This window comes from Cibotium barometz, chromosome 43, assembly GCF_041138505.1.
Source record: "Cibotium barometz isolate CiBa-2024 chromosome 43, ASM4113850v1, whole genome shotgun sequence".
Lineage (NCBI taxonomy): Eukaryota > Viridiplantae > Streptophyta > Polypodiopsida > Cyatheales > Cibotiaceae > Cibotium > Cibotium barometz.
The window spans coordinates 12972647-12994837 of NC_141088.1; the positions used below are offsets into that span (position 1 = coordinate 12972647).

The 22191-nt window shown below is 45.2% G+C and overlaps 2 protein-coding genes across 7 annotated transcripts in view; both read right to left on the reverse strand.

Annotated features, from left to right (window-relative positions):
* LOC147613545 (uncharacterized) overlaps positions 1-15674 on the reverse strand; it is a 46874-nt gene extending 31200 nt beyond the window's left edge. For 2 of the 6 annotated variants that reach the window (XM_086781534.1, XM_086781532.1), the window contains exon 1: positions 8741-9811. Coding sequence is in view for 4 of the 6 variants with exons in the window: in XM_086781531.1 (XP_086637657.1) it covers positions 14973-15096 (124 nt within the window). In the remaining 2 variants the exon portion in view is untranslated. Of the gene's footprint in view, positions 1-8740; positions 9812-14972; positions 15426-15503 lie in introns of those variants that run through there. The other 4 variants (XM_086781531.1, XM_086781529.1, XM_086781530.1 and 1 more) reach the window with 4 other exon arrangements.
* Positions 2151-4098, reverse strand: LOC147613546 (uncharacterized). Its single transcript, XM_086781186.1, has one exon. It carries the CDS (start codon positions 4058-4060, stop codon positions 2774-2776), a length of 1287 nt encoding a protein of 428 aa, XP_086637312.1. The 5' UTR covers positions 4061-4098; the 3' UTR covers positions 2151-2773.
* Positions 15675-22191: the final 6517 nt, after the last annotated feature.

The following is a 22191-nucleotide window of genomic DNA, read 5'->3' on the forward strand; positions in this document are numbered from 1 at the left end:
TGGGAACGTGGGAAGAGTCGGAATCTTCACGTGCTTCTCTGCCATCTCGAGTAAATCCGCCATCTCGGAGAGTAACCTGAAGGGGTAGGTGGGTGGGAAAAAATCTGAAAATCAGAATATATGCAAGTGGCTGTCCAGCCCCTCTGCCCGCCTTCCTCTTGCACCTTCACTTCCCGTTCAGCCCGAAACAGTCCACCGATCAGCAACCTGTTGCTCCCCCTCTTGCTCAGAAAAAACGCCCAAGATCTGCTAGAGCCTAGGGCTCTGATACCATGTCAGAATATGCAGCGGAAATGATATCCAAACTTGGGTAGACAAGAGCAAGTAGACTGCAGAAAATAATCAGCACAAGAAACACAGAGAGATGTGTGTAAACTCTTCTCTATACACAAGATCCCGGAGATAACTGAATGAGAAAGTGGAGGAGGATGGGGGGCAATATATACAAGCCCATGAGGGCAGTCGGCCAGCTCTGGGAGAGGCCCACGACGACTGACTAAATGTCCACGACTGCTGAAAAACAGCAGTCGGCCAGCATCTGGTGCCCTACGTCTGCACAGAACAAGTCGGCCAGCACTCAGATAGCCCACGACTGCTACAGATGCAGTCGGCCAGCTTCAGAGTGGTCCTGGCATCACCTGGCAGGCCTCCAGCCACTAGGAAAAAATGGGAAAAATAGGGAAAAAATACGGGGAGTGTGGAAAAATGATATACGGGCGGGCACACCCACAACAGAGGCCCTGGTGTATACAAATAGACAGGAGATGACTTCTAACAAAACCACGGGTCTTCATGCAATAGAGCTAGCACAGCAAGTACAACTCTCCATTCAGCCGGTACAGCAGGTACAATGGCTGGTACAGCAAGTACAATGGCTGGTACAGCCGGTACCGTGGCTGGTGCAGCAGGTACAGCAAGTACAATGGCTGGTACAGCCAGAACAATGGCTGGTACAGCAAGTACAGTGGCTGGTACAGCCGGTTCGGTGGCTGGTACAATAGGTACAGCAAGTACAGTGGCTGGTGTAGCAGGTACAGTGGCTGGTACAGCAGGTACAGCAAGTACAAATGCTGGTACAACACATACAATGGCTAGAAATCATAATAAATGATTGAATACCCTTGCCTTCAGTATTTCTTCGCGATGGAAGCCTCCAAAACAGTCCCATACAGCCGGTATTCTTCATGGGCAGCCTTCAAGTGAGAGAGAAAGAGAGTAGCCATCATTAGAGAAGCCTTCAACGGTGGTAGAGGCTAGTGTGCAGCAAGAGAGCCTCTCTTAATGAAGAGAGAGGACTCCAATTTATAGATTTGGGCCTCCCATGAGCTAAAATGGCAAGAGAAGGCTACAATGACAAGTGGAGAGCCACACAATAGCTGAAGTGACAAGTGTGAGGCCACTTGTCTCACTTTGATCCACTTTATAACAAGTGTCAGGCCACTTGTCTCACTTTGGTCCACTTTCTTGCCACATGTCCCAATCTAAGAGATGGGTCCTTCCATAATCTTTACCTCTAAAAATATCCCAACTGGTAGACATTCTGCTCATAGGCACTTTGCCAACTCTTGGTATCTGCTCAATTCCAGATGTAATGACGCGAACAGAATTTCCATCGGAGTCGGGCCAAAAATAGCAACTCTCCTAAATTTTAGGAGTGTGGTCCTTTGTATTCTAGGATAATCCCCCATTCCCAAAGCTTGTACTTTCCAAATATTTAAACATCCTAGAGTCCACCAGGCCCCTTTCAGACTGGGAAATGTCCAGGCTGGTGACAGGTAGGCGACAGCTCCAGCTCACTGATTTCTTTCAGAGATCTATCCCAGTGCCTATTCTGACACAGGAGGGGGTTACACTTCAGCGCGCTGCGGACCTCCGAGCCAAACGGAGACCAAGAGCACCAGGCTACCAGACTCCCAGACTACATCAGAGGGAGATCACAGAGATACGGGCTCGACATCAGCACCATATCCAGGAGCGGCTAGCTCACTTACACTCACACCCGGAGATCATGCTCCGAAGTATTTTGCCTCGCCATCGCCTATGTATCACATATTACACCCCCATTATGGTACTGGTTGGAGCTAGACAGATCTGCATTGCATTCTTGTATACCCTGCGCATATAGGTTGCATACTGCATAGTTACCAGGGGACGGGGACGGGGACGGGGACGGGGACGGCTAAAGGTAGGGAACGGGGACGGGGGGTGGGGACGGCACTCAAAATTGTTAATTTTAGAGGAGTAAAGAATCAAGATTAATCAATCAATAACAACAAGCTTTCTAACTCCAAAAGTTATGAATCATGATACACATTACATTTAAAATTAAATTACGCTACGAGGTGCAAGAGTCAAGAGTCAAGACTTGCAAAGTCGGAAAAGAAAGACTTTAAAGTTGATAACATTAAATAGATATACTCAAAAGATGTTGGGGCCTAGGCGATACAAAATATAAGTCACTCGCTCTCATACTCTGCGCTCCCAATAAGAGAGGTGCTAGCCTCATGATCATGAGTGCGTGAAGTGTGGATGGGGGTTGTGTCATCCGATGAAGGCTCATGATGAGAACCATCTGTCCCACCCTCCTGTGCTGTGCAATAGTTGTAGCTGCCTCCTCTTGTTCCATCTCCCACTGTGTAAAAGTATCGGCATTGCATCTTGCACTCTTGCCAAGCATGCGCAAGTTTGCGCTAATGAAGACAAGATCATTAGCTCTTTCCACCCCAAGCCGATTTCTTTTCTTTGATGAAATGTGACTGTAGGAGGACCATAATTACTCTAGGCAATAAGAGCTAACGGACTGGCTCAAGATCCGGATCGCCAACTGTTGTAGCTCTGGTCCATCTGATCCGAAGTCCTCCCACCATAATGCTGCACCAACCTTGAATTTGTCCTGCTGCGCATCGGCACATCCATATGAGCCTTGAAATGCCCTGTAATTAGAGAGCTGGTCTCTAATTTTGCGCCTGATTTCTGCATCCCGCGTGGGGCGATCCAAGATGAGTCTCCAACCGTTGCTCACCTCTTTATCACCCTCCTGCCCTTTTCCCTGAAATTCTGGGTCCACCATAAAAGTAGCTGCATGTAAAGGAGAGGAATATGAGCTCCATCTCGCCACACAAAGCGAGTGGATCTCCTCATATCTATCTACGTCTGGCTCAAGCTTCTCAAGACTCTCTATCATCTGGTCCATGGCTTCATATACTTTGCCGATGCATGGCTGCATAGCATCAACAATCCTGAGCAAGTGGACAATGGGATGCACCATGGCGTTAGTGCGCTTGAGGTCCTCCCAAAAATCAGCATCGTCGACCTTTTTCTTGCATGAAATCCCTACCTGTGTACGTGCAAAAGATGAGGAGCAAAACTCATCACTGATGAATAGTTGCCGCACGGCACCCTGACAATCCTTCAAGCGATGCAACATAAGAAAGTTGTATGCAAAGCGAGTGTCCGAGTACTTGAGAAGGACCTTTGTGGACCTCTTCCCAAACTCGGATCGAAGGTATGTGTGATTGTTGATGAAGGTCACAATTGCACATGCATCATCAATCACCGATTCAATCCATGACAATTTCCCAATATCTTTCAAAAGATTATTGAGACAATGTGCCATGCAAAAAGAGACGGTGATTTGAGGATACATACTCTCAAGAATAGCTCCCGCTGCCCTATTTGTCGCCTCACCATCCGTGACGAAACCGATCACACATTCGGGGCCGATAATCTCGACAGCACTACTCCACTCAGCAGCAAGTACATCCGCACTCTTTCCCGTCCCTGAAGCATCGTGTGAGGAGACAAAGTACATCTCCCCCCGTGAGTATGCCACAAGGCCATGGATAGACCTTTTCCGCGTGTCACTCCATCCGTCTGCAATCAAAGAGACTCCATTGCGAGCCCATTGTCTCTTTGTGTTTGCCGCTGCTTGCTCAACAAGGCGTTTCTCCTTGTCAAGCATAGTGGTCCGCAAGGTTTCGGAGGATGGAGGTGTGTAGTGAGGACCGTACTCGCCAATCTTCTTCACCATCGTTTTGAAGTAGTCGGACCTATTTATCATTTCAAAAAAAAAGAGGGTAAGTAATTAGAATGGCAAAATGGTGAATCGTGACTCGTGAGACATGATGATGAAATCATGTTAGTGAAATGCGTACCGTGCCACACGAAAAGCAATGTGGTCATGAAAAAAGAAGCGGGCCACCGCGGCATCAACCTCCTCCTCCTTTTTGGGATCCCAACTCCCCTCAAGAGTACTTTGCCGACGAGAGAGAGAGGGCGGACTAGGTTGCGGCATTGAGAAGGCGGCTTGTGTGAAGTCTCGAGTAGTGCCACGAGGAGGACATGATAGAGGGGTAGATGAAGATGCACCACCACCCGATGTAGAACCTGATGTTTGGGTTGGAGTGACATAAGTGTTGGGATCCACTCCACGCATCCTTTGGCTTGCACTCAAAGCTTGATGGGCGGCAAGCTTTGCAAGAAGCTCCTTTCTTATCTCCGGTGTGACCCGCTCACAAAATTTCACGTCATGACCGGGCTCATGCAACAAATGGGCCCTCACCCTATTGGCCCCACCCACACGCTTATATGGGCAAAGCTTGCATGTCCATGGACGTGCACCCCCCGCATGAGCAGGAGGCTCGAAGTTGACCTCATCCCACCATGACCACCCATCCGTTCTACTCCTACCGCCCGCACGAGAAGAGGATGCCATGAATAGTTAGTAACTTAGTAGTAGTCTAGTAGAAGAGGGTGGAGAGAGCTTAGAGAGTAGAGTAGGAGAAGAAGTAGAGGGAAGATTGAAGTAGTCTAGTAGGAGAGGGTGGAGAGGAAGGTGGTGGAGTAGGAGAGGGAGAGGGTGGAAAGGAAGGTGGTGGAGTAGGAGAGGGAGATGGTGGAGAGGAACTCAAGTCTTGGAAGTTGGAAGGCTTGAGTAGAAGAGGAGTAGCTTGCAGCCCATTATATAGCATATGGCAGCTGGCTCTCTCTCTCTCTCTCTCTCTCAAACTCTCAAACGGCCAGCCGCCGCCAACGGCTAGTAGCCGTTATCAGAAAAAAAAACGGCTGGAATTTGTAGCCGTTGCAGAATTTGTAGCCGTTGCAGACGTCCCCCCGTCCCCCCGGGCGGGGACGCCCGTCCCCTGGTCACGTCCCGTCCATTCCGTCCCCCACGCCGTCCCGCCGCCGTTATGCAAATGCCGTTAGTCGGGACGGCGTTCCCACGTCCCACGTGGGCGTCCCGCCCCCGTCCCCCTGTCACTATGGCATACTGAGCCTCTAGCAGTAGTGCTCCATCCATCACACCCCCCCACTAGCTCACTACTTTCATAGTTTATTTCATGTTCATTTTGTCCTTTTTTTTCTGGACATCCAGAAGACATTGACAGTTGTACATTGATTTGTCTCATAGGTCGAGTTCGGCCTCTAGTAGACGTTAATACAACTTTCTTTCTTCTTTCTTTCTCTCTTGCAAGGAGGCCGGGCTGGACTGACCACGCTTTCTCTCTCTTGTGATGAGGATTGACAAGACTGAACCACGTTTTGTCTCTCCTTTGGAAGGGGGGTGGGCAGACTGCAGACAGCGCACACAGCTGAACAGGCTTCTCTCTCTCCCTCCCTCTCTCTCTCTCCCATTGTAATTTAAACTCTTAAGAGTCTTAAGAGTTCATTTTGAGTTATTTTTTTTCAGTTTTATGCCTCTTTGGCATCGATACCCAGAGTGGAATGTAAATGGATGTACCTGGTCTGTCCCATAGGTCGAGTTCGGCCTCCCGTGGACGTTAATATAACTTTCTTTCTTTCTTTCTCTCTCTCTCTCTCTCTCTCTCTCTCTCTCTCGTTTGGAAAGGGGACGGGGGGGGCAGAATTGCAGGAGGACCAGAGGACTGTTTATGGGCTGTTTTGGTTGGCTGCAAGTACAGCTGTGTATGGGTCTCTGGCTGCAAGTACAGGATCACTTGGATGTGTTTCTTGGCATGGAGGAGATGCAAGCTCGCATGGGTGCATGTTCATGGAGCAGATTGTTTTCTTCCTGCTTGAAAGGAAGAGAGGGACCTGCAGTTTTGCGCATATCTATGTATCTCAATTTCGGGGCAGATTTACCGCCAAACATATTCAATGAGAACTCTCTTCTTTATGTGTGTGCATTGTTGCCACTGTCTTTGGATGGTGCTGTGTATGGTTTCGTGTGGAAACAAGACGAAGGTTTCAAGGGGAAACAGGCCTAAGGGTTTCTGGAAGAAACATGTTTTTGGTTTCTCCAAGAGATAGGTCACATGCAGGCAGGAGATAGGTCACATGCAGGCAGTGGTTACAGGAATGGATACATGTTTTGTAAAGCCTTAATGCTGATTGGACAAGGATCGGGGAATCTATTACTGAGATGAATAGTACCCTTGGAAGGCAGAGAGGGATAGTACAGGTGTGTCGACTGTACGGTATGTTGTGCTTTGATGCGAGTTCTCTTTGGGAAACTGTTTGGAGTCTTTGTCGTGATGGAGGAGCACTGGATGTGTCAGGGTGTGATACTGTCCATAGGGTGAGAGGCTATGGATGGTTGTGGCAGCCTTGACTGAGAAAGAAAGCTTCTGTATACATGACTCATGTGAAAGAGTCTTTTGATGTGAACAATAGCTGGAATTGTTTGTGGATGCCAAGTGAACAAGAAGCCATGATGCAGGGTCTTTGCAGGCTTCAAGAGTTCTACTATGACGGCTGAGTTTCCAGCCTTATCGTAATCAAAGCTCTTATAATCAATTAAAGAAATACCGCAAGAGACGCCACTATGTTTTGGGACCAATCGATGTTCGTGTACTGTTTGCAGGAGCAGTCTAGCTCCCCCTGTTTGTTTTCCTTTTCTAGGTCTTCAAAGGTGTTGAAGTGTTTTGTATGCAAGTTTGTTTTGCATCGCCGGGTCGCCCTTTGCTTTGTCTAAGGCCGGTTTACAACTGGCCACCCTTTATTTTCCCCCTATTTTTCCCATTTTTCTTGTTATTTTTTCCAGGTCGGGTGATCATGTCCAATCAGCCAGCTCCTTATACTCCAGTTGGCTAGTCCCTTCTTACCTATAAATAGGTGGGCTGGCCTCTTCCCTTTTCTTTCATTGATGTGTGGTTCATGTATTGACACACTCACCTTTTTGTATTCTTCACTTATGAGACTAGTTTGTCTCTTGCTCCGGATTGCTTTCATTGCAATATATTCAGCTTATTAGCTTCATTGATGTATACCATTTTATACCCCCAGTATGGTACAGGATGGAGCTAGCTAGGTTGCATATCATGATTGTATACTCCATGCATATAGCTTTGCATTCTCCTAGTAGTAGAGCTCCATCCCCTCCCCCACTCATTGTACTTATTGCACACCCAGATTCAGCTTTTTAGTTCAGTACTTTTTCATTTTGTTGAGATGACAAAGGATACCCCAGACAGGTACACTGATTTGTCTCATAGGCCAAGTTCGGTCTTTGGAAGACGTTAATAAAATCTCTCTCTCTCTCTCTCTCTCTCTCTCTCTCTCTCTCTCTCTCTCTCGCACTCTTAGATCAGCACACTCTAGTGCTCATCTTGCTTCCGCTATGTGCACTCTTTCAAGGGTCCTATTCATAATGTACACAGCAATTGCTACAGCTTCTCCACAAGAATAATGTGACATATTCTTTCAAACATCAAGACACATACCACTTCTGCAATGTGCCTATTTTTTCTTTCTGCAACACCATTATGTTGCAGAGTGTACCTGCATGTAAACTACCTCTTGATTGCTTGCTTTCTCGAGAAATCACTGAACTCATTGGAGAAATACTCTTCCCACCATCTGATCTCGGGTATTTTATTTATATGCGTTTTTCTTTCTCGATCAAAACTTTAAATCTCTGAAAGTGAGCGAACACCTCACTTGTCTCCTTCATGAAATAAACCCACACTTTCCTAGTGCGATAACAATGAATGTAACATAATACCTGTAACCTATAATTGTTGCAGTCTTGGTCGATCCCCATAAATCTAAATGTATAACATCTAATGGTCTTACACTAACATACTTTTCATGTAGAAAAGCGCTGACATGCTTCACATACTTTATGCATACCATCAACCTTAAACTTTGGCAAACTTGCAACAATATTTTGAGCCTACATAGACTTCAGTCATATATTCACATGACCAATACGCTTGTGCCATATGTCAATATCTGCAATGACACATGTTTCATGCACAAACATAAAAACATTATCCATGAATGCAATGGAGGTCTTGAATAGCTTGTACTCTTTGCCAAGCCCATTCAGGCAGACGCTCACTAAATCATCATCTTCCACCAATACATTGATAGATCCAAGGAATTCAACAATGCCCTTGATCTTTAAAGCATACTCATTGATAAACATGCTTTTCTTCTCCATAATATATATATATATATATATATATTCCATCATAAAGCCAGATGACTCTGAACTTACGAATAATTTTAAAAGAAAGAAGAGAATTAGTAAAAACAAACAAAATCAAAAATAGGAAAGCTTAATAGAGACACCCAAGAAACTAAATCATACGTCCACATACACACACACACACACACACACACACACACACAAATTCTTTATTGAATCACAACAAAATAATTTCTAACAAACAAGCTAAAGAAATTTTTAACGACTAATTAGCAAAACAAACTTTAAATGACTAATTCGCTAAAACAAAACAAGTAAAGACAAAAATACAAAAAGTGCGAATATTACCTTAAAGATTGTCTAATCATGCAACGCTTCTCCACAATATGTAGCTCTTGTTTTAGTTGCAGTTTCCTTGCCTTTGTGTTGGTCTGGAACATCTGCACCAGGATCTACCATGCAGCTGTTGGAGTGATAGCATCATGTATGTGTCCTATCATTGTGTCTATGACACTAATTGAAAGCCAATACATGACTTTCCTTGCACCTTGGTTCCAGTCCTTGAACACCTTTACATTTGCTGAAGTGACATTCTCTTCAGGTAACTCTAGAGGCTCCTCATTGTCTCCCTTGACATAGTCCCAAAATCCTTTACCTGTCTGAAAATTTATCATTCTGAACTTTCAAGCATGAAAGTTGTTCTCGTCCGGCTTCTCACTGATAATCTGATTGAGTCCGTCAGACATGTTTCCCTGCAGTAACCAAAAACCTGCAAACAAATAATTTCTGTATGCAACCTATAACACAGCAGTATCTTCTGTGACTACCACAGCAGTACTTCAACGCAACCTGTATGTCACCAAATGTGACTAGAGTACATGTACATACACCCAAGATCAGCAATACATATGGTTGTAGAGAAGAGAAGATGGAAGAAAATTCAACCATCCATCTCTCGTGTCTTGCTCTCTCTCGTGTGTGTTTGCAAGGAACTCAAGCTCTCACTCCCCCGCATTCTCTTTATGATATCAGAGCTTGGTTCAAGCTAAGGAGCTAAGCGGCAAGCAAAGGAAGTAGTACACGGGTAAGAGCATCATCTCTTCCCTTTCTTGTTTAGGTATGACACCCCTTGGGTAGCTTCGGGAGCTACACATCTCCAATTGAGCTGCTGCCTTCATAGGTGAGGAGGTGTCTGTGTGGCGCAAAGTACTTTGTATTGAAGTTTTGCAGCCAGATTCGCATTTCAAACGCATTTCGGTCTCCGTTCGGTGTCATAGCAAGGTGTTTTCGAGGAGTTTTCAGACATTTTAGTTGAGAACTTTCTCTGCTCGAAACTTGTTATTGTAGTGTAGCAGTGCATTTTAGGAGTGCAAACAGTGTTTGTATACAACTAAAAAGATACGAGCACATACTATAAGGGAAAGTACTCTCCTACAATAACATACAATGGTCAGTCCATAGTGTGAACTCAACTATATGAGCTGGCGCTATAACTATGCAATAACTTTAGTACTCCAAAGTGGCTATCACAGAGCCTGTCGTTCGCTACTCCAAAGTGGCTATCACAGAGCCTGTCGTTCGCTAGCAACATATCAACCATAATCTCCCCAACCATGCCAGTGACATAAGTGCAGAAGCTATCACCCAATCGGGCCATCAATGTCAGCAGCACTCTCAGATCAGTTCCAAAGGTCTAGCAACAGACATGATCAGTTTCAATATGTGACCCGCCACAGTGTTAAGGGAAAGAAGTGATCAGGCATGGGGATAGCAGTGGAGCAGATACTCACTTCTTCAGCAAGACTTGGAAGTAGAGATCAAGAGTGGAAGATGTTCAAACAAAAATATCACAGTCAAAGTCAAAGTCAGAAGTGGCAGGTTAAAGTTAGAAGTCCAGGGATGTAAGCCAAGCAAGGCATGCCGTAACAGACTCAACCACGTGTCCAAAAGATAGAGATATAGAGAGAGAGGGGAGAGAGAAGGGAATAGGGATCTTGCACAGTACACCACATTGAGCGAGGAACAGGCCCCGCCTCCTTTCAAAAATTTATTCAAGCACAATCCACGGGCACACTGGCCAAGATCAATACAATCAATGAATACAAAACAAACAGATATGCCAATGTAGGATATCCCAGTCGATGTCGATGTCGAGGCACAAGATCTCTGATGTCGAGCACACCACGGGGATGACCCACAAGTATCTCTCACTGGGCAAGTACCAAATCTAATATCCAAATCCAAATCCAATGAATACAAGTCCAAGTCCAAGTCCAAGTCCAGATCCAAATCCAAGTCCAAGTTCCATGTTCATATCCAAGCTTCATGCCCAAGCTATATGTCCAAGTTCTCCATGTTCATGTCCAAGCTATATGTCCAAGTTCCATGTTTATGTCCACGCTTCATGCCCAAGCTATATGTCTCAGTCTAGGTTCCATGTTTATGTCCCATGTCCAAGCTCTATGCCCTTCTAAATCTCCACAACTCCTATAGCCTTGTCAATGATGAGAACCTTAGAAAAGCTCTTTCTGGCAAGAAAACTGATATAAAACTTGTTTTAATGGTTTTCGGGCGATAAAAACCTCCAAAAAGCAATTTTTAGGGTTTTGAAGCAGCTTTAAGCTTTCTGAAATTTATGTCCGTACATGTCCATGCAGCTCTGTACACGCATCCGTATCACAGTCTCCTCTTTCCAATGGTGCCCTTGACTCGCGGTCAACCCTGTTTGACTTTTTGCTTTTTCTTGCTTTTTGACCAAGAATGGTGCTTTCTCTTAATCAAACCTTATGGACCTTGTCCCCGTGTCTTCTTCCACCTGTCTGGTGTCTGGGCATGGATTTAATCATGTGAAAAGAGCTAGGAGGACCAAATAGTTACAAGGGAGGAAGGACGATAGAGTGTCCACCCCGTCATCAAGTTTAGCAGGAGGGGATGTCACATGCACGCCTGTGCCATGACATAATCCTTAGTAAGAACATCATAATCCCTAACTAGGACAGCAATTAGAACATCAACTAAGGTATAGCATAAAGCATCAATACCATCAGCAGAAGCACCATCAACATCAATATTAGCATCACCATTATCAGCATGGAGAACACTGGAGTCCTCTCAGGGCAACAGCAGGATCTCAAGCAACCAGTCGGCCCACACTTGTGAGTTGGCTAGCAATACACGGACAAAGCAAGGAAGTAAACGCAGCATTTAAAGACAGTTTTATGATTATTTTATCCAAAACAAGTCGACAACACATGGAGGGGGCGGACCAACATCTCTTGCTAATATACAAGCATAAAGTCATTCATTTGCACAGGCATTCAGTCGTTCAACATATTCAGAAAGAAGAAGTCATCATCAACCATGTAGCAGAGGCCAGAGGTCACCCCTAGGGAGCTAACGAAGGACCTAAGCCATGTACAAGCATTACAATCACCTTTTTGTACCATATTAAATACAAGAAAACCTAACATCAACTATCTCTTCTTCTTCTCTATCCTCTGTCTTAGTCACGTCTAAATCAACATCTTGTCCTTAATCAGGACTAGGGTTGTGGATCAGTACAGCAAGGCTTCCGCGCATGAAACAGGTGGTGAGTGCTTTCCATTGCTGAAGAAAAAGCAAATAGCATCGCGTTATCCCTCGTAGGGGAGAGAGGGAGAGAGAGTGAGAGAGAGAGAACCTTTGCTCTGATATCACTATAACAGGCATTCGTAAGGACTGTGACATGGGTACTTAGCTTATCTTCAAGAAAACAACAACTTCATGCAGAAAACCTTGAGAAAATCTGAAAATTAAAAAAAAAAAGAGAGAGAGTAGAGAGAGAAGACACCACACTAGGAGTCGGATAGCCGTGGGCTGAACCCCCCCCCCCCCCCCCTTCCGAGTTATATTAGATAAAGCCCCTTGGAGGAGTCTTGAGTACAAGTTCTTAGAGCTAGAGAGCTCTCTTGTCGTTTTACATGTCTCAACAATGAGAGAATGGCTGAAATTATAGTTCTTCCCCAAAAGCACTTGAGAAAAGCGCATTATAACTCACTTATAGCCCAAAAAACATCTTTTTCATAATAAAAGCTCTTCTCTTTTTAGTATTTAAAAAGCTTTCAATCATTTGCTTTCCAAAACCCAATCCATAGTCACTGCCCTGCAGTCTTTTCAAAATTCACATCCAAGGCCCTACTGCTATCCTCAAGGAAATCCCTGAATACTTGCAACAGTGGATCACTCAACTTCAGAGGGAAAATCTATCGCTCCTCAAGGAAAGGCTTCATGGGTTCCAAAATGCATCAAAGCATCCACGACTAAAGCGAATCCAGGTGCACAGATTTACCAAGAGGAGGAATATGGCCTAGGACACAATGGGAACCTCATGAGCAAAATTGACACAAAAGTTGGTTTGTTTTTTTTATACAAGTTGAGGCACACTCAAATTTTCATCAAATTTATCCATTTATGGTCCCTAGGGAGTTCAGGTGCCAAGGCCATGGACCAAAGGCTCAATGTGGGGTGCCCACGCTTGGTACCTTTTTGGAAGGCTTTGCACCCCACGACCAACCCTAGGGCACTTGTCGGCTTGCATCGTTTGGTCCCCATCGGAGCATGTTTGGGTACGATAGTATGGGGAAGACCCGGATTTTTTATGGCCTCTTAACGACCAAGAGACTTAAGAAATCTACACCGAGCACTAATTACTAGCACAGACATGCTCCGATTGTGACCAAATGTTTCAAGCATGTGGAGGTGGATCCCCCTCACATGCTTACAACGTTTGGTCCCCATCGGAGCATGTTTGGGTACGATGGTATGGGGAAGACCCAAATTTTGCCATGGCCTCTTAAGCACCAAGAGACTTGAAAAATCTGCACCGGGCGCTAATTACTAACCCAAACATGCTCCGATCATGACCAAACTTTGCAAGCATGTAGTGGGGGTGCCCCCCTCCCACATTCTTGCAAAGTTATGCAACCAGTACACCTACATAAAGGCCTATGCAGCCTTGGATCTCCTATCTCACATTCTTGCAAACCCATGTGCTGACAGCTGACCAAAGGCAGCCTTCAACCATCAAACGTAAGCACCAGGACATCCCAAATTCAGTCCAGCAGTTGTTACAATGTCGTTCACCGGTGATCCCACTCGTGTACGTCCGGCATATGTTAGTGTCGTGCCTTAACCCTCTTGTATGATGTAATGTTGTCATGGTGTCCCGAACAGTTATTAAGCCATTTGATTGGATGTCCAATGCCTGGTCATTGTCAAGAGTCAGTGTCTCAGTGTGTACAAACCCATTACACATGGTACTCGTGACAAAACATTTCAGGGCAAACGCTAAGGTGCATGGAAGGGTTTGTGGGCAGCCATTTGGCCACCCTAGAAGGAAGCGATGGTGGATGGTTTGGGTGCCCATGGCCATGCAGCAAAGGCCCAATGTGGGGTGCCCACCCTTTGTAGCTTTTTGAAAGGCTTAACACCCCACAACCAACCCTAGGGCACTAGCCGCCCAGCCCTACACAGGTCGACCTGCATAGATGCAGCCAGTACCCCCTATATAATACCCAGCCTTGGATCTCCTATCGCACATTCTTACAAGCCCATGTGCTGACACAGCTGACCAGAGGCAGTCAGCCAACACAGGCAAGCACCAGGAGACCTCGAATTCAGTCAAACAGTCGTCGATGGAAAAAACGCAGGCACCTAGGAGCAGAAACACAAAGCCGTCCAGCAACTGCAGTTCAGATCGGCCAGCAATCAATCCTCCTCCTCTGTCCTCTCTGCAAGTCCTTTGGTAGGATTTACAACCCTAAGGTCTGTCCTTGCATTGCATACAACAAACAAGTAAATTAATTCTCTCTCTCTCTCTCTCTCTCTCTCTCTCTCTCTCTCAAATCCAGTTCATGACCTCTGCGTATTTATTTTTATCGATTAAAAGGTTCCTCTAAGCTTCTGCATGTGACAATTTCCCACCACAAAGAATCGTGAAGACGTAATCACTGATGACACGCTTATTCGTGCCCCCCTGGCAGCCATAGAGTTCGTGAGAATGCACCCACTTTGACTCGTGCACCCTGTGCATCAGGTGGCATAATTCCACTGAAGGCCTCTCTTCCACACAATCTCGCTTCAAGTGCCGTACTTCCACTGGCTGCCCCCCTTCTGCACAATCTACTTTTTCATGCAAAAAGTCCATCATATACTCTCCACAAAATAATCAAGTAGGGACAGAGAATAGAACTTAGTAGAGAGAGTTAAAAAACAGATAGGTAGAAGCAAGAAAGAAAAAAGAAATACGAGATAAGTCTTTCTAGCCGGCAGGGACCACACATGACGAGAAAATTGTGTGGGAGGGATGGTGTGGTTTGTGGTTTTGAGTAACATATTCTTTGAGAATGTAAATGAGCATTCCTATGGAATGCCCAACGGGTACGGGAAGTTTTGTACAGAGTACAGGGTTCCGTACACATACAAAATGCTGTATGCAACCGTGCCAATAGCCTCTCTGTAGAATTCACATACAATTTCTGACCTTTGTAAGCTTATGCGCTCTGAAACGAACAAAAACAAGAAGGTGGAAGAGATAACTGACCCAAATGGAAGTGGTGTCCACAAATAAGCTTCGCAATGGACCGCTCACTAGCATCGCTGACAGCTTCCAAGCACACAGAGCAAGAAGCCGGTGCTTGCAAAAACCCTAATTTGTGGCCGGCCATGCCCAAACCTCGAAGCTTCTGTTTCTGCAGTCCGATTCAAGCAATGCCCCAGATCTTACCCTTCAGATCCAACCAATTCAGATGCCCTAACCCCAACCGCCTGAAATCTGCCTTAATCCTGGCCCTAGCTCTAACCCTGAAATCTGAGATGCCCTGGCTCCACCGCTAATTCTAACCGTGGCGCTAACCCTAACCCTAAACGCTGAGCTGATACAGTTGAATCAAAGCCCGCTGCCGCTTCTGCTTCTCCAATTTGCACAGATCGGTTAGCCTCCGCCGCTTCTCAGACTACCGGAATCACAAACAGAGAGGCCATCAAATTATCAAGCCTGAGAATGAACCTTGTTATGTGAGCAGAGTAGATAAAATAAGAAGAAGGCAATAACAGTCCGCAGGAAAAATGTTACCTTCTGCATGGGAGCTTCTGAAGTCCATGATGCATCACCACCATCCCAACAGCTGCAGTATAATTGGCAATGGCATGCGCTACCCCAACATAGAAGGAAAGCCTGCCAGCTTGATTTTATTACTAATCCCCAAATTCCTTCCTTGACTTTGAAATGATGAGTGTTTACCAAATTCATGGGATAGTCTTGGCCCTTGAGCTTTAAAGTCAAGTCTACTTTTTTTTTAAAGAGGCCCGTTACACATAACCCACTGCGCATGTATGGGCGGGGGAGATTGCCCGCCCATGAATTATGGGCGGTGGATACCCCACCACATCAACATGGGCAGGCAAGGGTATGGCGATGTGTAATGGGCCCAAGTCTATATTCTACTAGATGGTGTATGTAAGTTACAAATTGCAATTTGCAACATGGACGGTCCCTCGCAAAAGTAACTTAGTTCTGGTTTCATGCATCCATAGGCAACTTAAAATATTGGTATAGCAACTCCTACGCAGGCAATCGCCCCAAGAATTTCTCAACCAGCAGAGGCAAAATGCTTCATCTTAATAGTGCTAGAAAAACTCAACAGTCAATGTATTTTTTTTCTTGAACTCGATAGTAAGTTATGTCGTCATCATACTTCTACTTATATAAGATCATGATTATCCCCGTTGTCTTTGGGCCTTGCATAAACCATCTATATATTATAATTTGATCACTCAAAGCAGAGTTATTGATCCACCTTGCTTTAAACCCCCTTCTCATGTCAACCATTTGGTTACTTCCAAGTAGTCCTTGTTTTCGAGGCTTATTTGCATATGTTCCTGAATCAAAGAAGATAAATGCTTCCACATACCGTATTGCAATGGCAATGTAACCATCATTCTCGAGAGGGCTCTAAAACTAGAGCCCCCATTTTTTGTAACCCCTCCCCCCAAAACCCAAATGCCCTATATCACATGTAGCATCACTTGGGTTATACACCATTCAAACATGTGTGTGTGTGTGGAGAGAGAGAGAGAGAGTTAGAAAAGAAGAGAGTGTTTCTTGTGTAATATCTCTTTTATTGATGATATTATATAGTTGTTTAGGGATTCTTCCTTGTCAATATTTAGGCTCTATCTTTTCCTCACCACACTTGTTGGATCTCTGAATGGTTTTATGTATTTTTTGGATTTGGTTCCTTCTTTGTGTTTAAAGGAAAATCTCACTATTCAAAGAGGCTAGTTTTGGAGGATGAGGTTTGGATTACCTTATCCTCTATGGGTAGAAGTAAGTTTTGTGGATAAAACGATTTGTCCTTTGAGTGTTTCCTTTTCCTTTGGCATTAGTGGCTCTCATATTTTGGATGTGCTATTAATGGTGCGGAAGTTTGACAGGTGCACCTTGGTTTATTCTGACGAGTGTAGACAGGCTACACCGACTAAAACGGTTGGTCCATGTGGTGGTGAGGAGAAATGATAGGGCCCTGGCTGGCATGATGAGCTCCTGCTTGGTGATATTGGACCACTCCACCCCATCCTTGGTGGTGGTGCCCTGGTAAGTTTTGCCTCGAACAAGGCGGGTGGTGTTGGTTAGGTAAACATATGCTTGGTCCATCCGCGGGAGATGAAGGGGGCATCGCGAATAACATTGAGACCGAGATGGACGGTTTGGGCTTGGCCTATATTATCCAGCACCTTGGTGTCATACATCGAGACTAAGATGGACGGTCTGGGCTTGGCCTGTATTATCCAGCACCTTGGCATCATACGTCTTGGTAGAATAGAGACAGTTGAACAAATCTGGGCCCCATGGTTTCACTGTGGACCGTCGAGCCCAATTTGTTCCAGGCCGGTGACAATGGCTAGGTCCGCGCGACAATACAGCTCTATGACAAGGCCCTGTATAGTATAGGAGCTTGTGCTCCACCTTATGATTATTTTTCATCATAAGGCTATGGACAGTGTGTCGACTAACCTGGTGCATCAAGGTCTCCCCTAGAGGGGATAGCTCAGTGGGGTGCTTTGTATATTCCTCAAAGCGACCCCCGTCAGACGCTTCTTCTTTTGTGGGGTATGGGTGAGGACCTCGAGGGAGGAGTCTGAATGCTCGACCATTGTGCAGAGGATAGGATACGGGAAGGGGAGAGCTCATGAAAAAAATTGGCAAGAGTTTGGGTAGATAGAAGACAAAGAGTGAGGAAAATGAAAAGGCAGGTCCCTTTTTATAGTTTTGCAGGAAGGACATAGGAGTGGCACAGAAAGGTACGACCATGGCAACCAACGGGCGTGGCTTAGGGTTGGTACGACCGTGGTCTCATTGGTGGGGATGGCAAGGAAATGGTCGTGGTAAATAGCACCTGGCTGGCAAGGAAATGGTCTCATTGGTGGGCTGGCAAGGAAATGGTCGTGGTAAATAGGATGGAACGGTTGTGGCTTGAGGTTGGTACGAAGAGTACCTTCTCCAGGGTACGACTGTGGCTTATGTTTGGTATGGCTGTGGCTTATCGTTGGTACGGTCATGGCTTGGGGTTGGTACGGCCATGCATTAGGTTGGTACGGCCATGGCTTAAGCTATTGAGAATGGTACGGCCATGGCTTTACAACGGTATGATCGTGTTTTTTGACAGATGGTACGGTTGTGTCTTTCTTGCTCTCATTTTTTTTTGGCACTGTGCATAAACAAGTTTTGTACCCCTTGGCTATGTAGCTAGCACCCCATTGTGGGTTTTGTACTGGCTGTGTGCCCAATTTGCCAAAGTGAGAAGTTGGCTCCAATTTGGTGGTGGCGAGATTTGGTATATCCTTTGGAAGTTCAAAGGCTTCCAAGGAGGGAGTAGCTGAGGGTGGAGAGGCCAAGGGTTGAGTGCGCGTACTCCGCGCGATCCGGATAATGAGTGGTGGGGGAATAGCTGAAGTCGAGGGTATATTATGGTTAGGGACCATGGGCTTTAGTTGGATGGGCAAGGGTGCTTCGTGAAGTTTTTGTTTCCCTTTGTCTTGTGCAGTAGTAGTGGGGCGGAGGCCACTTTGGACTTCCATTGGAATGTTAGTAACTGTGAAATGACACGGGTGTAGGAAGGGGGTACCTTGGTTGTTTGGGGACCCAAATTTGGTGATTACCTTGATAGTTGTTTTGAGCTTAAAGTAGTGGCTTAGGGATCCACCGGTAATTTGTTGCTGGGAAAGGCTAAGGGTGTGGGCAAGGATGGTTCGGCCTTGGGGAGCGTTTGGGCCGGCGCCGATTGTCCTGTACCTTGTGGGCTTGGGGTTGCCGAATGGGTTGCCGCCGTCGAGAGGGATGAGGAGCGGGTTTTGCTAGTGTGTGAGTGTGGGAAGTGGATCAGCGGGGATCCACACATTAGTGGCACCTTCATAATACCCTTGGGCCATGAGAAGCTTCTTAGGTATCCACTGGCGAGAGTGCTTGTCATGTGTGCATCAGTTAGATTTGTTAGTAGGGTTAGTGCTATGAGTGGGATTAGTCTTACGAGGGGGGTCAGCAAAACGGTGGTTGCATCAGTTAGATTTGTTAGTAGGGTTAGTGCTATGAGTGGGATTAGTCTTACGAGGGGGGTCAGCAAAACGGTGGTTGCATTTGGGATGTAGATTGGGCTGCTGTAGAGTTGGGTAGTGGTGAGGATATGCAAGGCAACTGGGTGTTCAGAGTAGGAAGAGGCCTCTTTTTAAGTGGCATGGATTAGTGTTGGTCGGAGGGCAAAATAATAGTGGTAAGGGGAGGGTCGTACAACCCTCATACTTAAGCTACACACCATAGCTGACTTGTGTTTGACACCCTTCTAACCTCAATTAACCCCAGCTGACACCTGCTAAAATCTGGTTGTAACTTGATTCAGTTCCCTATTGTTCGCATTGGTAAGTTGTCAATAACCCAATCTTCTCGCTAGCTCGCCCTCACTCCACATACACCACACCCTTAAAGAACGCTAAGCCAAACTTTGGGGGAAAAACATCGTGGTCAACATGGCCCAAGTAGTAGACCTCGAAGAAGATGATTGGGAAGTGAAACCTGCTCAGTTGTGGTTAGGAATAACCACCCCAACAAGCTTGACCCAAAAATTGGCTCTTGTCGATACAGGGGCTAATCACAACTTAATGTCCTACGACACATGGCTCTCCCTTGGGAGGCCCCCATTAAAAGATACCCCAGCCACAGTCACAACAGTGGCCTAGCAAGTAGTTCAATGTTTAGGCACAATCACAACCTTATTCCAGATTGAAAATAATCCCTTTCAAGGGAAGTTTTATGTGATGCCTACTACAGGAACTATGCATGAGGAAATTCTTCTCGGACACGGATGGATGGGAAACAAAACTCTCTCCTTGTGAGAACCCCACCTATTCCATAGATGATACTCTTCAATAGATTCAACTTATGTAATAGTAAGGGTAGCTTCTACTACTAGCAAATATACAATTACAATTTGGAGTTTATCCTCCTTGGTCCCCTTTCCCTTGAGCACAGTCACAAGTGTGTTTTAATCAACACTCCCTCACCCAAGCATATCATCCTCCTTGGTCCCCTTTCCCTTGAGCACAGTCACAAGTGTGTTTTAATCAACACTCCCTCACCCAAGCATATCATCCTCTAGATTATAGTATCCATCTAAATACCTTACCTTGATTTCCCCTAAGAGAGGAGTGGCAATGTTTGAGTTCTTGTCTATCATCTTTTTCCTCTCAGTCAACTATGGGAGAGAGTTTACAACACTTCATGTCAAAACCTATCGTGCCTACCATTTGTCCACAAAGCTTAGTTCCATGGCTTATATGAACGCCATGGCCATATAAGCCATGGAACCAAGCTTGGACATTGGGTTTAGACATGACAACCAGCATGAGGAGGAGATTTGTTTACCATATTGCGAGTCGACGAGCTTTGTCCACAAGCTTGGTTCCATGGCTTATCTATCCATGGCGTTCAATCGTGCTTAGTACGATTGAACGCCACGGCCAAAAAAGCCATGGAACCAAGCTTGAACATTGGTTTTGGACATGACGACCAGCATGAGGAGGTAGTTGATGGCGACTCTGACACCAAGGAGGGCAGAGTCGAGGAGTTTTTACTACTAAGAAGCTAATGAAAACAACTCTTCAAATGTATAAATGCTAATGTTTGAATTAAAAGATCTTGGACGTTGGATAGCTCGTAACTATGGACATGGTAGCAAAAAACACGAGCCAAAAAATTAGACAGTACTTTTAGAGAGGAGAGAGTCATGCACTTTACCTTTTTCTTGAGACTGTTGGTGAACTTGAAAGGGGAGTATTTCCCGAGGTGTAGAGCTCTCTTCATTGAGAGAGAGAGAGAGAGAGAGAGAGAGAGAGAGAGAGAGAGAGAGAGAGAGAGAGAGCCTTGTGTCCGCCCTCTCCCTTCCATTCGCCGCCCTCTCTTGTGCTGCCACCTCATAGTCGTGCGCAGAGAGCAAAAACATTTAGGTTAATTAAAACCTAAAATGTAGAGTTTAATTACAACCTATATCAGGTTGTAATTAGGTTTAAATTACATCTCAATATTTTCCCCTAATTAAAACAAACTCAATATTTTTTTTTCTTGATAGAGATAATGCCAATCAGTTGGATAATGCCAATCAGTTGATAATGATGCCACTCCACTCCAAACTATGATATTTGGAAACCTCGTGATCTCAAAATTTCGGGATGAAAACTCTAGATTATCTGAATTTCGAATTTTTGGATTTCAGAGAACTCTAGATCTCTTGGATATCGGACCTTCGGATTTGGAAGACTTCGTAGAAGTAATTGTATCATCCGAAACGTTAGATCAAAAGTGGTCCAGATTTATGTCTGAATTTGGATGAACTATAACCATTCGGGGCACTATGCACTATGATCATCTGGATGCATTATGCACTATGACCTTCCGGATGCACTATGCACTATGAATATCTGGAGTAGGAATCAGTCTAGATCCACCAACATTCCAAATGTCCGGATTTGGAATCATTCCGGATCCGCCAACTTTCTAGATGTCCAGATTTGGAATCTGTCTAGATGCACCAACTTTTCGGATGTCTGCATTTGAAATCTATCCAGATCCACTAACTTTATGGATGTTCGGATTTGGAATCAATCCGAGACCACGAACTTTCTAGATGTCCGGATTCAAAATCAGCCCAAATTCGTGAACTTTCTAGATGTCCGGATTCAAAATCAGCCCAAATTCGTAAACTTTTCGGATGTTCAGATTCGGAATCTATTCGGATCCGCCAATTTTTAAATTCGTAATTAGTCTAGATTCGCGAGCTATACGGATGTCTAGATTCGAAATCAGTCCCCAGATCCACATACTTTTTGAACGCTTGAATTTGGAATTTGTCCGGATCTGCCAACTTTTTGGATGTATGGATTCAGATTGCATTCGGATTTGATACTTTCTGGATTCATTATCATCTAGATATCTGGATCCGGCTTAAGTCTGAAATCCACAATTAAAGATATTTAATCTAGAAAGAAAAAAAATAAAACCAAATTGTAGTCAAAATTTAATAAGCAACAATTGAGGTGGCAATGACAATTGGAGCGTTATCGGACGACGCATTTGCTCGCTGTCTGCTTTGGATGAAGGATTTCTTCTGTCATCACGCTCTAGAAAACTCCTCACTATTGTTCTTCTTCATTCGAACTGGGGTAGGTGTGATGAGCTGTTGATGCCTACGGTCACCTTCACCTCCCTTCATTTA